Raw genomic sequence first — 15,755 nt, 5'->3', positions numbered from 1 at the left:
ATTTATTTTTGAAAACTAAGTTTGCAGTTAGCAGTAGCTTGCTTTACATTTTCTTTAAAACAAATTGAGATTTTGGCTCAGAAAGCTCTTTAAGTTTCAAAGAAGTGTGTTTATTTATTTTTATATAGGCAGAAGAAAGGCATGGCAACATTGAAGAGCGCATGAGGCACTTGGAGGCCCAACTGGAGGAGAAGAACCAGGAGCTTCAAAGAGTAGGTGTATTGTTGATCATTTGATTTATAGTTTGACTCGTCTAAGCGAAATGCATCACACTGTTTCACATAGTCCCCCTTATACCTAAAAAATTAGTCTCGTGTCTAGAAGCTCAACTGGAAGAGAAGAATTAGAATTTCCCCCGAATAGCTTACATTTATTTATTTTTTGACTTGATGAATATGAACTGAACGATTATCAGGTATTGAATGTGCGCAAATGTTTGATTCAGCAGTAGTGCTAATAAATTTTATCCTCTGGCAGTATTTGTTTTTGCTGTGCGCTACTGTACCACGGGTACTGTGACACGGGTGGCACTGTGGTCTAAAACACAGAGCTTAGGGCTTGCCAATTGGAAGGTCGGTGGTTCGAACCCCCATGACGGGGTGAGCTCCCATTGCTCAGTCCCAGCTCCTGCCAACCTAGCAGTTCGAAAGCATGTCAAAGTGCAAGTAGATAAATAGGTACCACTCCAGCGGGAAGGTAAACAGCGTTTCCGTGCACTGCTCTGGTTCACCATAAGTGACTTAGTCATGCTGGCCACATGACCCAGAAGGTGTACGCCGGCTCCCTTGACCAATAAAGCGAGATGAGTGCCACAACCCCAGAGTCATCCGCAACTGGACCTAATGGTCAGGGGTCCCTTTACCTTTACCTTTGCTGTACCAGGGTATCATTACTGTGATTTCAGTTACAATAATCCACCACTCGTGTTTCACTTATGATAACATTTTAGATAATTTTGGAACCACCCATTTTGTTTCCTTGATACTGAAGGCAAGGCAAAGAGAAAAAATGAATGAAGAGCACAACAAGAGATTATCAGATACTGTGGACAGACTTTTGACAGAATCTAATGAGCGCCTGCAGCTACATTTAAAAGAGAGAATGGCAGCATTGGAAGAAAAGGTAAAATGAGCAAAACAAATGGTTCATATCCAATGGTAGTCATGCTCAGAACAGAATCAAGGGATCAGCCTAAGAAGAAATGTACTAAGCTGCCTTTTGCTTAGATATTGGTCCATCTAGCTCAATACACTCTGAGTGTATGACCCAATTGAGGATCGTCCCATACTTACCTTGATTTGTATTTTTGGTTTCTTTTTTGTGTGTTCTTGATACTATGGGGGGACAGCAAATAAATACTTAGGGCTTGATCCCTTGCCCATCAAATCTTCCCGTTCCTTTCCTGTATATGAAATCCTCACTGACTTTCCTTCCTGCCAGCTTTCTTCAAAACTCAATGGAGCTACTCATGTACTCAGGGGTATTTGCAGTACACAGACTGGGCCATGTGCTTAATGTTTAAAATGTCAATCCTATGTTGATGGCAAAATGTCAGTCCAAAATTGATGAGCTATCAGTGTTAATATTATAACTGTTAACATATTCATAAAAGGATAGTCAATACTTGTTATTACAATGGGAAGCGTGAAAAAAATTGCAGATTCTGCAAAAATGTCTTTTATTTTGCTGTAATTTGTCTCTACTTTTGATCTTTTCTCGTTCTTAGAATGTTTTAATACAAGAATCAGAAAGCTTTAGGAAGAACTTGGAAGAATCATTACATGATAAGGTATTCTTTCTTTCCTACCTGCATTCACCTTTATTTTAAAAAGCAACTGATTACCAAAAAAGAAGTAGTAGTCTTCGGAATTCAAAACCTGAAAATGTTCCTAAAGATAATGGAACCTAGGGTTGTATCCAACTAAGACGCTGCAAGAGGAACAACTTCTACTTGTTCAAGGGATTCTCTCTTTCCACGCCCAGTGGTGTCGCAACGGGGAATGGGGGGGGCAGTACAGCTCTGGTTCCATGTCTGCGGGGGTGACAAGAAGTCACCCAGTGGGGGCTTGTGACGGCACAAGCAGCCATCGCACCACCGCAGCCGCATGTGGAGGATCCTCCATTCGCTGCTGCAGCCGTGAGCAGAGCACCCCAACGCCAGCGGCAAACCACTAAGTACAGCGCATGTGCAGTGTAACATGCATGTGCTGTACGTAGTGACGCTGCGCATGCGCTGTATAGCAGTTTGTAGCCAGCACCGTTCCAGCACTGTATGGACAGTGCTGGGATCCCTCCGTTTGTGGCTGCAGCCGAGAGCAGAGGATCCCAGCACCGTTGTACGGTGCTGGAGCGGCGCCGGCAGCAAACCGCTATACAGCAGATGCACAGTGTCACACAAAAGCGCTGTACGTAGTGACGCCACCCATGCGCTGTATAGCGGTTTGCCGCTGGAGCTGCTCCAGCGTCATATGGACAGTGGCAGGATTGTCTGCTTGTGGCTGCAGCTGCAAATGAAGGACCTTCCATTCGTGGCTGTAGCAGCAACGAAGGGATGCCGGCACTGTACATACGGCGCTGGAGTGGCGCCGGCGGCAAACCACTATACAGGATATGTGCAGCACCACTTTGTATGGCGCATGCGTCGTATGTAGCAACGCTGCACATGCGCCCTACATCATGACAGCCACTCCGGGTACTACAGCACCTTCCTTCACCCCTGCCCACACCTCCCTTTGTGTGCCCCTTGCACCCCCTCTATATCTGATATGGAGCTCCCTCAACCCTCCAAATCAGATTGCAGGGGGTGCAATGGAAGGAGAAGGTGGAGAAGTTTCATTGTGTGGGCAATTAAACTGGACAGTGCTATTGTTCACACATCCAAGTGAAGATATGAGAGAGCTACATGCCGCACAGCATCAACATTCAGCCATACACTAGAGAACCCGCACCTCTGTAGGCTGCAATCCTTGGCACATTTCTCTGGGAGTGAGCCCCATTGAATGCAACTTACTTCCCAATTGGGCTGTACACTTCAAGTAGTGTTCATTGGCCTGCTGATAATATTTATGGACCCTAGTGCAGGCATGAATTGCCCCCACAAAATATGTGGGCTGGATACATTTGGTTGAATGAAAGACTTTCCTCCAAGCTGCCTCATTCTTATGTAAATGCCTCCTTCCCCACTCTAGAGATGCATTTTGATTGCTCTGCTTCCATAGAATGCTCAAGTCTGGGTGGTCAATGGCCAGAAACCTATTGAGGACATGAGTCTTGAGCTTTCAGCCCCACATCTACCCAATCCTGACAGTCATATTAAAAATAGCATCAAAATTGCCCTTTGCAAGTCAACGCAGCTTAACCCATGTGCCATTGATTTAATGAACCAGTCAAATTCATTACAAACATTTATAACAAATGCCATTTTTCTAATTCTTTACCAACCTACAGCCAGTAGATAACATAAATTCAACCAATCATATTTAAGTAATTTTGCTAGGTATCAGATTAAATAGAAATAGAAGGAGTGGAATGGGAAAGAATTGTGGCTGAGCCCTGCGTCTAGGGGCAAAATAACTGTTAATACATGATATCGGAACCAAACATGAAGGGAATAAATTGTAGACAAATACATTTTTTAATTTGGCTGCCATTTGTTCCTAAAAAGAGAATTTCCAGAAGGAATGGATGGGATTAGACTTCTGACTATGACTCATGAGCTCCTTGTTGCTTCATTTGTTTATTTTAATAATTTGTTGGCCACATTCTGTTCCAAAGAATGGTACCCGAAGCAGTGTGCTTCCTTCCAATTATGCTTATCCCCATATTTTGTCTATACTTGTTGTCAGGAAGAGACTGAATCTTTTTTTGGGGGGCGGAATGTCATATTTAGCATTTATGGAATGTAAATAGCTGTTGCCTATATGTATTTTGAGCAGTTGAAAAATATGTTTCCAGAATTTATTCATGTATTTGGTTTTTGATTTACTGCATTTATAGCTTGTCTCCCCCCCCCCCCAAGAGCTCAAGACATGCTTGCTCCATGTTTTGTCCTCCTAACAACCCAGTGAGCTAGGATAGGCCAAGAGAGAGTGGATGACCCAAGATTCTTCAGTTTTCTTCTTGTCCTGAGTTGGGATTTGAACTGGAATCTTCCTAGCCCTAGTCTGACACTCTAACCACCATACCATGCTGCCCCCCTTTTTTACATTTTCTTAGCTAAAAGTACAGAATAAGTGGCACAGCAGAAGGATACTATGATTCTTCCTGATACCAAGAACAAGTGGGGGCAGGTTTCATGGGAAGAGGTAGATCCTCTTTTCCCAACATGATGCCCTCCAGATGTTTCATACAACAATTTCCACCAGTCAATGCAGCACAGCCATGATAGCTGCTCCTTAAGGGAGTTCTATGAGCTGGATCTGGACCTATTCATACTTATAGTAGAATACTCAAATCAATTCTTTTAAAAGGACTATGCTAAACCTAAGTCTGGATCCAAGCCAAATCATTTAGTATATAAAATCCTGTGCACTTTTCTTTGACTGCTTTCGTTGAAAATTCAAGCTGCATTTCCCCCCCATTTTCGATAGAGAAGTGTCTAGATTCCTGTTCTTGTTCTTACTATATTAATTTAGGAATAGTTTCTTGCTTATGCAGTTCACCCCTGTTCATTGAGGGCTAGTAGTTTTATCATGCTAAACTGCTCTACTAGACCTTTTTAAGGTCTCAAACTGCTATACTAGACCTTTTTAAAAAATTAGGGGAAGTGTTCTTTGTCCTCGATCCTGTTATTTGTGACTGACCCATAAGAACAAGTAAGAAACAATTGATTCGAATCTGATGGTTTTCAGTGTGCAAGCCAGCTAACGTTAGCTGGATTTATGTATTTGTTGCAAAGTGTAATTCTTTTAAGAACTCTGTACAGTCCAACCCCGGTTCTCAAACTTAATCCGTTCCGGAAGCCCGTTCAGCTTCTGAAACATTCAACAACCAAGGTGTGGCTTCCGATTGGTTGCAAGAGCTTCCTGCACTCAAGTAGGAAGCCACGTCGGACATTTGGCTTCTGAAAAGCATTCAAAAACCGGAGCATTTACTTCCAGGTTTTTGGCATTTGGGAGCCAAAAGGTTCTCAGGAGCCGAGGTTTGACTGTATAAACTTTAAAACAGCAAAGAAGGAATGCAAAATTGGTGAAAACTGGAATCTTTGGAATGTATTTATAGTCTTCCATTTGTTATGTCTGGCATCACTAAAAATCACCAATCATTAGTTTGTCTAGCTGACAAAGGAATTTTTTTCTGCAATTCTTCCGTTAATAATTTATTTTTCATATTGCAAAAATATCTATAGACGTGCTTTGTTGGGCTGTTTAAAATGATTAGTTGGTTTGTTGCAACTTTAACCTTAATAAGTAATGCTAGTCAATAAGTAATGAGTCTAACAAATTACTTATTTAACAAATATTAGTTTTAATGAAAATAATATTTTTACAACCCCTTGCTAGGCTGATACAATGTAAGTTGGTACTTAGTTGCCGAGAAGCTTAATGTTGTTCGCTGATATTAATTTTGATAAATGTAAGTTTTGATATAAAAACACTGATGACTTCTTATTATTGTCATTATTATTATTTTCAGGAAAGATTGGCAGATGAAATAGACAAGCTGAGAGTTGAACTTGACCAATTGAAAATAAGAGCAGGTTCTTTAATTGATCCCACGTTGTCAAGGTAGCCTAAGAAAACCATAATATTTTCTTAATTTTAATACATTTAAAATCATACTATGTTGAAAATACTGTTTGCAGTTCACCATCCACCATGTGTTGCAAGCAGCCTTTGAAAATGTTATCATTTTAATCATTGTCATTTTCTAAGGCACTGGGTGAAGTGCTTCCTTTCATAACTGCCAATGGGAAATCTGCTTTAGGCATTTATAGGTTGTTTTCCATGGGTTGGCAGGAAGAGGAATGGACAAATAAGTCCATGATTAAATTCAGATGTGATGAATATTGCATTAGTTCTCCTGAATATAATGCTAGCACATCTTCCCATTTTCTAATGTTCCTTTCATGTTGCAGTACCTGTTGTATTAAGGAAACTGTAGCATTTAGTGCTAATGTTCATTCACACCAGTGGTCATGGTGTGACACACAGTGAATGTCACTGGACGCGGTTGATGCTCCCCCATTCATCCTTTCACATGTGTGCTTCTGTTTCTCCAGTACGTCCCCATGAAAACAGTAGGAAAGAACTGTATGCCAATGTACCACCCCCAATTTTGTCCCTTCCATGATTTTCTGGGTTAAGGGGCTGCAAAGTGATTTTTTTCTAGTAACAGGTAGGTAGCCGTGTTGGTCTGCCGTAGTCGAAACAATATTAAAAAAAATCCTTCCAGTAGCAGCTTAGAGACCAACTAAGTTTGTTCTTGGTATGAGCTTTCGTGTGCATGCACACTTCTTCAGATACATTGAAACAAAAGTCACAGAGGGTGGGGAAGGGTATTGCTCAGAAGGTTGGTGGGGATGGGTGGTTGGCTGATAGGTGTGGTAAACCAGTTGACAACTGCAATTGGTCTTACAGGAAAAAGCAAGGCGTGAGATGGATTCTTATCTCATTATACATGAGATGGATTTTTATCTCATTATACATGTGGATTCTTCTCTCATTATAAATGATAAAGCTATTTTTAGCCATCTCGCCCCTTGCTTTTTCCTGTAAGACCAATTGCAGTCGTTAACAGTCGTCAACAGGTTGACCACACCTATCAGCCAGTCACCCATTCCCACCACCCTTCTGAGCAATACCCCTCCCCACCCTCTCACTATATATAAGGGTCTGGTGACTTCTGTTGCAGTGTATCTGAAGAAGTGTGCGTGCACACGAAAGCTCATACCAATAACAAACTTAGTTGGTCTCTAAAGAGCTGCTGGAAGGATTCCCCCCCCAAAAAAAAATCAAATAACATGGAAGTGAGCACTAAACATGCACCATATACCACTGGTTTTCAGGAAATGGCTATTATGTCATGTGACAGCTCACATGCAATTCAGAAATTAACAATTAGGGAAATGGAATAAACTTCATGTAAATGCAGCCTGTTTCTGATTTGTATGACTTTTATATACAGTCACCCATAAGTCTGCTTCATCTCCATGTTAAGTTTTATTTCAATCTGGGAGAGGGGGAAGATCACATTTCAAGTGTATATTTAAGTGTGTCTTTTAAAATGTATCTTCTATCAAAATACACCCTTGTAAATGATGAAACTTTTGAGCTGAGAATTATGCAGAAACATTTGGGAAGTGCAAAAGCTAGTGGGAAACTTAAGCTTCATCCAAGAATTGTTCATTTGGTCTTGAATCCTGGTTGATTTCAACCCAAATCTTGCCAGGTCAAGTTTCATTGCTCTCTCCACACCACATTGACTCTCAGGAAAACATGTGTCATTTTGAGTTTTACTGGTTATTTCTAGTTTCCATTCAGATACATCACAGAGCTTTATTACCCTCGTAGCATTTCAGGAAACCAACCCAAAATTGTTTTCTTTATGTATAGAATGAGATTTCAAAGGATGAACATCTCTGCACATTGTAAAACAGTTGATAAATTGTTGATATTTTTTTTTTACGGTTTGGCTTATTTATTTGCATCTGCTAATTTGTGTGCTGCAACTGTTTTTCAGACCACATCTTGATTCATCAGCAGAGCTGAGGTACTCTGTGAGCTCCCTAGTTGATAGCCAACCAGATTATAGGTCTACTAAGGTGATAAGAAGACCTAGAAGAGGCCGTATGGGAATCCGGAGAGACGAACCAAAGGTTTATCTTGTTCTTTGTTTATTAAAAGCAGTGCTCCTATTATAGTAATGGAAATGGATAGGTTTTAGCCATAGTGGTCCAAGGAGTCTGGATGTTTAGTGACAGAGGCACAACATTCACTGCTGCTCAGGAAGATTGGCTTGGTAAGGAGGAACTGTAGTCCAGCCAAGCCCTGCCTCAAGGCCATTCCTCTTTCTGGAAAGTGACTCTTGTACAAGTGGCCTGAGAAAACTAAAAGGTGTTAATCAATGCCAACAGTGTTTCAATGTACTAGGCTCTCTGTTTTTAATTTCTCTCAAAATTAACATTTGGAATGAGGCTGATCAGGTATGCATTTCTCTCCAATTAGGTGAAATCCCTTGGAGATCATGAATGGAGCAGAAGTCAACCGATGGGTGTTCTGAGCAGCCATCATTTTGAGAGTGACACTGAAATGTCTGACATTGATGATGACGACAGAGATACAATATTTAGCTCCATGGATCTTCTGTCGCCAAGTGGACATTCTGATGCCCAAACCCTTGCTATGATGCTTCAGGAACAACTGGATGCAATCAACAAAGAAATCAGGTACTTGTACATCACCAAAAAGCAGAGAGCTTTCTCATCCCAGGCAACAAATCGTGCAAATGCTTGCAATAAATAAAATGGGTTTATTCACATGCATCTGGCTGGTCTCTGAGGGAAGCAGAAGAACCACCTTAGGTGGAATTTTATTCATATCAGCAGTGCAATCCTGAAACACATATTATGTATTTTTCAAAAGAAAAGGCAAATGTGTATATTTGTTTAAGAGAATTTGAATACCACTTTATTGTCAGCAAAACCAATAAGCATTTAATGTCTCCCCAAAAGTAGACCCTTTAGTTCAGCTATGTTCATGTAATATACAGCCATAAGAGACAACTACCTTTCAGCCCCTTAACTTTTCAAATGTTTGTTGTGTAGGTTTTCCACCTTTCAAGGTGGAATGTTTCAGCTGTGGTGAACCTTTGAAGCCATTTAAGCAACTGATTCTACAAAATTGCTAAATCAATTGAAATAGATGCTTTGACTACAATGTACATAATTATAATGTTTATTTTAATTTTTATATTTTGCTGGAAGCCACCCAGAGTGGCTGGGGAAACCCAGCCAGATGGGTGGGGGTATAAGTAATAAAATTATTATTATTACTATTATCTTCTTATTTAAAGCTCACCAATGGGTCTCCAACATGATGTACTGGTGAAGCCTACGTCATTTGTGAAAAGCACCTTATTGAAAGGGATCAGGGCAAGGAAGCAATTGGCTGTACAGTGGTACTCTGGTTACGAATGCTTCTGGTTAGGAACGCTTCAGGTTACAAGCTCTGCTAACCCAGAAGTAGCTGCTCCTGGTTGCAAACTTTGCCCCAGGATGAGAACGGAAATCGCGCACGCAGCAGGAAGCCCCATTAGCAAAAGCGTGCCTCAGGATAAGGACGTTTTAGTTTAAGAACAGACCTCCGGAACGAATTAAGTTCGTAACCAGAGGTACCACTGTATTGGAATATCACTCACATGACATTAGCTGTTTTAATTCTGCTACCTCCCAATTCATGTTTATAGGTTAATCCAAGAGGAAAAAGAATCAACGGAATTGCGTGCTGAAGAAATAGAAAATAGAGTAGCCAGTGTAAGCCTAGAAGGCTTAAACCTGGCCAGAGTCCATCCTGGCACATCTATTACTGGCTCCATTACAGCTTCCTCCCTTGCAAGCTCTTCTCCTCCTAGTGGGCATTCTACTCCAAAACTCACTCCCCGCAGCCCAGCCAGGGAGATGGATCGTATGGGCATCATGACACTGGTAAGAAAATGTACAAATACAGTTTTGTGCTGATCATTTCATTTATTTTATTACTTCTCTAAATAAGTTTTTTTCCCCTATAGCTTGTTTCCTTTCCTGTTCATTTATTTATTTGCCTATTATTATGTTTTTGTCTGTGGTAAAATCACGTTTGACCATTAATACAAAATGCAATAAGACTTTATATAGGGCCATTGCCACTGTTACACAAGATACAGTAAACAATAAAAAATAGTAATGAAATGAATTTGTGGGTTGCTGGGATAAGCACTCTTCATTATGTTTCCACTCAGTGCTCCAGAAAGCTGTTTAGGATACCAAACAATGCAAAGTTTTGGGGCCCTTTAAAGACTTAACAAATTTATGATGGCATTCGTGTGTGAATCCTTAAGTGCTTTTCCTAATAAAAGGACTTCTCAGATATATCATGTCTGTTTGCAAAGTGTAAGGAGGCAAAATCCGGTTCTAGGCCTTGGTGGCTGTGCTGTAAAAAGACTATAGGGTAGGGAGACCTGAAGCTGATGGAAGGCACCCGATGCCGCTGAGGTCACCTGAGCCTCAAGTGACAATAACGAATCCAGAAATATCCCTAATCTGTGAACCTGCTCCTTCAAAGGGAGTGTAATCACATCAAGATGAGGCAACCTTCTAGCCATCCCAGTCTGGGGAACTGCTCACTAACAGTGCCTCAGTCGGAGTGCCTCAGTCTTAACTGGATTTAGCTTCAGTTTGTTGGCTCTTATCCAGTCCATTACCAATGATCCAGCACATCCATGCCCTCACCTGCAGATGTAAAGGAGAAATAGAGTTGTATGTCATCAGTGTATTGCTGACAACATACTCCAAGCCTCTCGATAACCCCACTCAGCAGTTTCATATAGACGTTAAACAGCATAGGGGATAAAATCAAACCCTGAGGAACCCCACATTGAAGGCTCCATGGGGCTGGAGAATACTCCCCAAGCAACCCCCTCTGGAAACAACTATCCAGGTAGGACCAGAACCACCACAAAGTGGTGCCACCCACCCCCAACTCGGACAGTTGCTCCAGAAGGATACCATCATCAGTGGTATCGAAAGCTGCTGAGGGCTTGAGGAGAATTAACAGGGGCACATTTCCCTGTCTCTCTCCCAACACAGGTCATCATACAGGGCGACCGAAGTAGTTTCTGTACCAAAGCCAGGCCTAAAACCTGACTGAAATGGATCTAGAAAATCAGTTTCCTCCAAGAGTACCTGGATCTGGTCTGCGAGTACCTGTTCAAGAACGTTGCCCAAGAAGGAGATAATAGCAACTGGGCAGTAGTTACTTAGGTTTTCTGAATCCAGGGAGGGTTTCCTGAGGAGTGGTTTTACCACTGCCTCCTTCAAGCAGGCAGGGACCACCCCCTCTCACAAGGAGACATGCATCACCTCCTTAGCCCAGCCTGCTGTCCCCTCTCTGCTAGATTTTACCAGCTCAGGGTCCAGGGTGCTAGTGGTCACTCTGACCAATCCAAACACCTTGTCCACATCCTCGAGCCTTACTAACTTAAAGGCATTGCATGAATGAACTTCCATTTACAAGTTTGATACAAGATTCCCTAACTCTGGTTTGCAAGGGGTTATTCAAGCCATAGTTTGCCAGTTTGGATATCATGGCCAACTATGGTTTGTCAAAAGTCAGGAAGTTACTATTAAAGTAGAATGCATGGGAGAAGGAAGGGAAAGGAAAGGAGGTGGAAGCCTACTACAGAGTTCATGCATGACATCCAAATCAACTCCTGGTGCTGCAACAGCAAAACAGAGTCACAAGAAGGCTTTATTAAAGACTGGTGGGGTGGTACCAGGGCTTTTCTTCAGCTGCAACTCACCAGAATTCAGTTCCAGCACCTCTCAGGTGGGCACCATTGCCATCATAATAGAACAAGGAAGATGGTGAGTTCCAGAAAAATAGCGCTGGATGGTACTACATGGGGACAGAACTTAATTTGCTGCATGGCAACAAATGCGACTTAAGGCAGCTCTGCTTTTCCTGCTGCAGTTAAAATAGCAGCATAAGATCTAACTGCAAATTAAAAGATTCAAGTATGTTTGTGGAGTTGGTTCCAGAGAAAACTAAGCAGAATTCTCATCATACAGTAGGACTCTCCTGAGTCCTTCCCCCCTCTACTACAGAGCCCATAATCTCCAAAAAGCCTTCTGAGGTGAGGCTAGTGGAGCTGCAGCAATATGAGGAAATTGGGGAAAATTTCATGGGGCTGCTTTGCATAAGTGGGAATGCTTTCCACCTCACACAAGTTAACTCTAGATCCAAGCCATAGTATTTTACTTGAAGTTTTGCAGTTTCCAAAATATTGATTTTCCGGTTTGATGTTGAAAAATGGAAATGGATAGGATACCACTATCTTTTATTTTACCTACACAGCTTTGATCATTCCCCTTTGTTCTTTCCTTTGTTCTCAACTCCAGCCGAGTGATCTCAGGAAGCACCGGAGAAAGGTATGCATACTTTTCTCTCTATTTTAGCATGCTACTGTGAATTTTCTCCCATGTGCACTTAAAACTCAGTTTAACCAGAATTTTTCCACAGGTTTTTTGAAGTAATTTTGTTAAATGAATTTCTGCATTTGTAATTGGAACTTGAGAACATCTAAAATCAGGCCTCAGCTCTCGAAACTCACAAAGATGATTAAAGGAATCCAGGGACTCAACTTGGTTTGGCCAACCCCCGAAAGGGGATTGTTTCCATGCCTGAGTCCAGGGGAGCATCTGGGGAGTGGACATAGTCTGTTCCATAGGCTGACCTATGATAGAGCTCTGGGTCAGCACTACCTGCAAGCGTGCAGGGAGCTAGTCGAACCAGAGCCTATGGAACCATTCACTTTCTGTAATCAATAAAGTTGTGGCCCAAATTCTACCAAAAACCAAAACTAAAATTTGAGTCAATTGTGTTTTTATTTAGGGGGAGGTCTCTGGGTCTGAACACGCAATTGGTTTCCTCCCTGAAGCTACTTTGCAGCCATAAACTTTGAATACTGAAGAGTATTTTGAGCTAGAATATCCATTGTATGTTCACATAAATTAGCCAGGCTTTGCAAACATGGAGTGTGAGAAGACACAGCATGTGTAAGCAGCACAGTCCTATCAACCTGTTCTGTACTGGGTCCATATAAAGTTAATTAAATGATGCCCGAGGTCCAAACATTACAGTCAGCTAATTACTGGCCCCATCCACTCTTGGTTTTTCTTAATACACAGTTGGGAGGGTTGAATCTTGAACAGGGCCATGGAGGTAGTTGAGGGCATTTAACTTGACCATCACTATGGTCCAGATACAGATTGCCCTGCCTCTGCAGTTGCTGTTTAGAAAACAAACATGGAAGGGCCAATCATGTGTGTGGTTTATTTATAGTTTTTAGTATGCTTTGGATTATTTTATATACAAAAATATAAAAAGGCAAATCACAAGCAAAAAACAACAACACAGAGATGCAATAAACATTAATAGTGAAAAGAAAAGAAATTAACCAAAAAACCCCACAATAATTATGTATCTATGTCAAGAGGATGAGGTGTGGAATTATCTATAACCAACCCAAACTTGCTCAGTATTCTTTGTTTATGCAACCCTGTGTAGGGTGTCCATGTAGCCAAGAATCTTCCACTCCTTTTCTGAATAAAGAGGTTCACTTTCTTGAGATTCCTCAGTTGTGTCATGACTTCCATCCATTGTATATTTGAGGGTGAAAACTTTCCATCCAATATGGAAACCTAAGCATTTAGCCCCCATGGGTGCCTACAGTGGATTACAAAGAGTTGGTACATAACTCCACAAGCTGTTGACACCATTTGACACCATGTTGCCTGGGGGCCCACCACAGCGCCAGCACTGATCTGTGCTTGATATGTTTTATGGGCAGTTGTGTGCTTATTTGGGCCAGTTTGGGCCTCTGAGATTGGAAAATGGGACTTGAATGACTCTCTGTAGGGTCATGATCATATCCGATTATCCCCTTGGCGTTTTTGTTCTGTTACTTTTGCGTCCCACGAATGGAACATGTTTTTTATGTAAGCCCTTATGCTTGCTTGGAAAGTATGGTGAATTCCAAACAGTTTGCCTACTGCGCAATTTGAATTATTTCTTGCAAATAACTTAGGAAGTTGGTTTCTAAGCTGCCTTTTATGGACATGGTTTGTTTGTAGATCGCAGTCGTCGAAGAAGATGGGCATGAAGACAAAGCCACAATAAAATGTGAAACCTCCCCTCCTCCAACACCTAGAGCCATTAGAATGACTCATACTCTACCTTCTTCATACCACAATGATGCTAGAAGGTAAGAAGCTCATTGCTTCGGACAGTAATTCACAACTTGAATGTTCTGAGTTCTTTTTATAATGCACCCATTCATATGACTTCTAGGTGAACTTCCACATAATTTCCAATGTATTCTAATTATCTGGAAATGCAGACTGCTGGGGGGGTTTTCCACCCTGTGATGACTTTTCTTTTTTTCATGTCAGGATCCATGAGAAGTAGCTTATCTGAAGGAGAAACTGGACAAGTTTCTTTGTGAAAGAGTGGCTTTCATTGCATTGATCGTGCTTGCCCTGCTTGCATTGATTGTTTTAGTTCCTAGCTCACCCAGGCCTCTTATACGGTGCAAATGTAGTTCTCCAAGAGTAATTGTTTCTTAATTAAAAATTTATACATCATCACCGAGGTGGGAATTAACTCTTACAACTTGACTCCTTGAATTCCAGTCTGATTTGGATGTCTGGTGTCCCATTTTGTAGCCCCTTTAGATCAAACGTGAGCAGAAGTCAGATCTAGATCTACTGGTAGATCTTTTGGTAATTTGTGGTAGATGAGCAAGGATTCTGACTTCCAGTTGCTTAAAGATGGTGGATACAAGATCACCCCTGCCCTGTATTACATTGCTGAAATGAAGAAAGCTGTGGATAACCAAAAGTGGATTTTGGTGTAGAAGGACATTGAGCTCCTCAAAATAAGCTCCTGGGTTCAGAATGCTATAATTCTAAGGGTATGTTGTTTGGCTCCAGGCTCCAGTTGTAGATGTCAGGGTTCTAGTGAAAATCAAGACAGACCACACAAGCCTGAAGTCTACCCTCTCATACTTTAAGTAATTGATCTGGAGCAAAATGGTATATTTTTGTGGTTGCTGTTACTGCCTTGCTGTTGGCTCTCTATAAGTGAACTAAGGAGAAGGCAACACCCACAACAATGATTAAAATGAAAAATCCATATTGGATTCAGTGATGGGGTTTGATATTTGTGTACAGAAATAGAACCAATAACTTGAATCTTGGCTGACCTGTGCAAGGAGACCAGTGAAGGACTGCAACACCACTACTAACCCTTTGAACCCCATATTGCAAAATTCTTGACAATTTCAATCAGGACAACCAACTTTTTTCCCCATTGAGCTCTTCCTCCTATATGTAGTTTTTCTATAACATTGTTCGGAATATGCGGAGTGGGTATTTGCTAAGCCTTGGTAATATTGCGTCCCATGGAATAAGAGTCACTTCAAGTCCAGCAGTGCCCTCCAGGTGGCCACTGGAACACAGATGAGGTAGTGAGGTCAAGGGAACTCTGGGTTGGTGATATCAGCATCATGCAGGTGCAGGCGCACCTGTGAGGCCGCCACCACCAACTCGGAGCTCCCAGCCTAGCCACCACTTCACCCCATTCATAGTCTGCATCCTGGTGCCACTGCTGATCTGCCCCCTCACACATCGCTAATGTTTAAATCACCAGCAAGTAGGACATAGCATTCCACTTCTGCATAGTTTGTTACTCTGATAAAATCACTTGTATGTGTTTTTATGCTAGGAATCTGAGCTTGGTGACATTACATAATTTGCAATCTCTCTCTCTTTTTCGTGGAAAGTTCCATGAAAGGAATTCCATATAGGAATTTGAAGGGTTCCCAGAGTAGGTTGAGTACACTTCTAAAGGCTTTTATTACTATGATGCAAAATGCCCTTGTAAGAATCGTGTCTTTGTTCTTATGGTGTGGAGCAAGAAGACGGATCATTTGCGGGGAAATCTCTGGAATTGGAAGCTGTAACAGTTTTGCTGACTATATCTAGGCAGAGATCCTGGAAT

The 15,755-nt window shown here is 41.6% G+C and overlaps 1 protein-coding gene across 8 annotated transcripts in view; it reads left to right on the top strand.

Moving 5' to 3' along the window:
* Positions 1–15,755, top strand: part of PPFIA2 (PTPRF interacting protein alpha 2) — a 266,490-nt gene that overhangs the window by 211,023 nt on the left and 39,712 nt on the right. For all 8 annotated transcript variants that reach the window (XM_081926581.1, XM_081926574.1, XM_081926575.1 and 5 more), the window contains 9 exons: positions 129–212; positions 991–1,122; positions 1,727–1,789; positions 5,635–5,726; positions 7,681–7,816; positions 8,166–8,386; positions 9,406–9,643; positions 12,095–12,124; positions 13,829–13,959. In XM_081926581.1, the coding sequence (XP_081782707.1) occupies positions 129–212; positions 991–1,122; positions 1,727–1,789; positions 5,635–5,726; positions 7,681–7,816; positions 8,166–8,386; positions 9,406–9,643; positions 12,095–12,124; positions 13,829–13,959 (1,127 nt within the window). The remainder of the gene's footprint in view (positions 1–128; positions 213–990; positions 1,123–1,726; positions 1,790–5,634; positions 5,727–7,680; positions 7,817–8,165; positions 8,387–9,405; positions 9,644–12,094; positions 12,125–13,828; positions 13,960–15,755) is intronic.

This window comes from Podarcis melisellensis (assembly GCF_964234715.1).
Source record: "Podarcis melisellensis genome assembly, chromosome: 10".
In the NCBI taxonomy this organism is placed as follows: Eukaryota; Metazoa; Chordata; class Lepidosauria; order Squamata; family Lacertidae; genus Podarcis; species Podarcis melisellensis.
The sequence above is the reverse complement of the archived record's forward strand: the minus strand, read 5'-3'. Positions and strand labels throughout refer to the sequence as shown.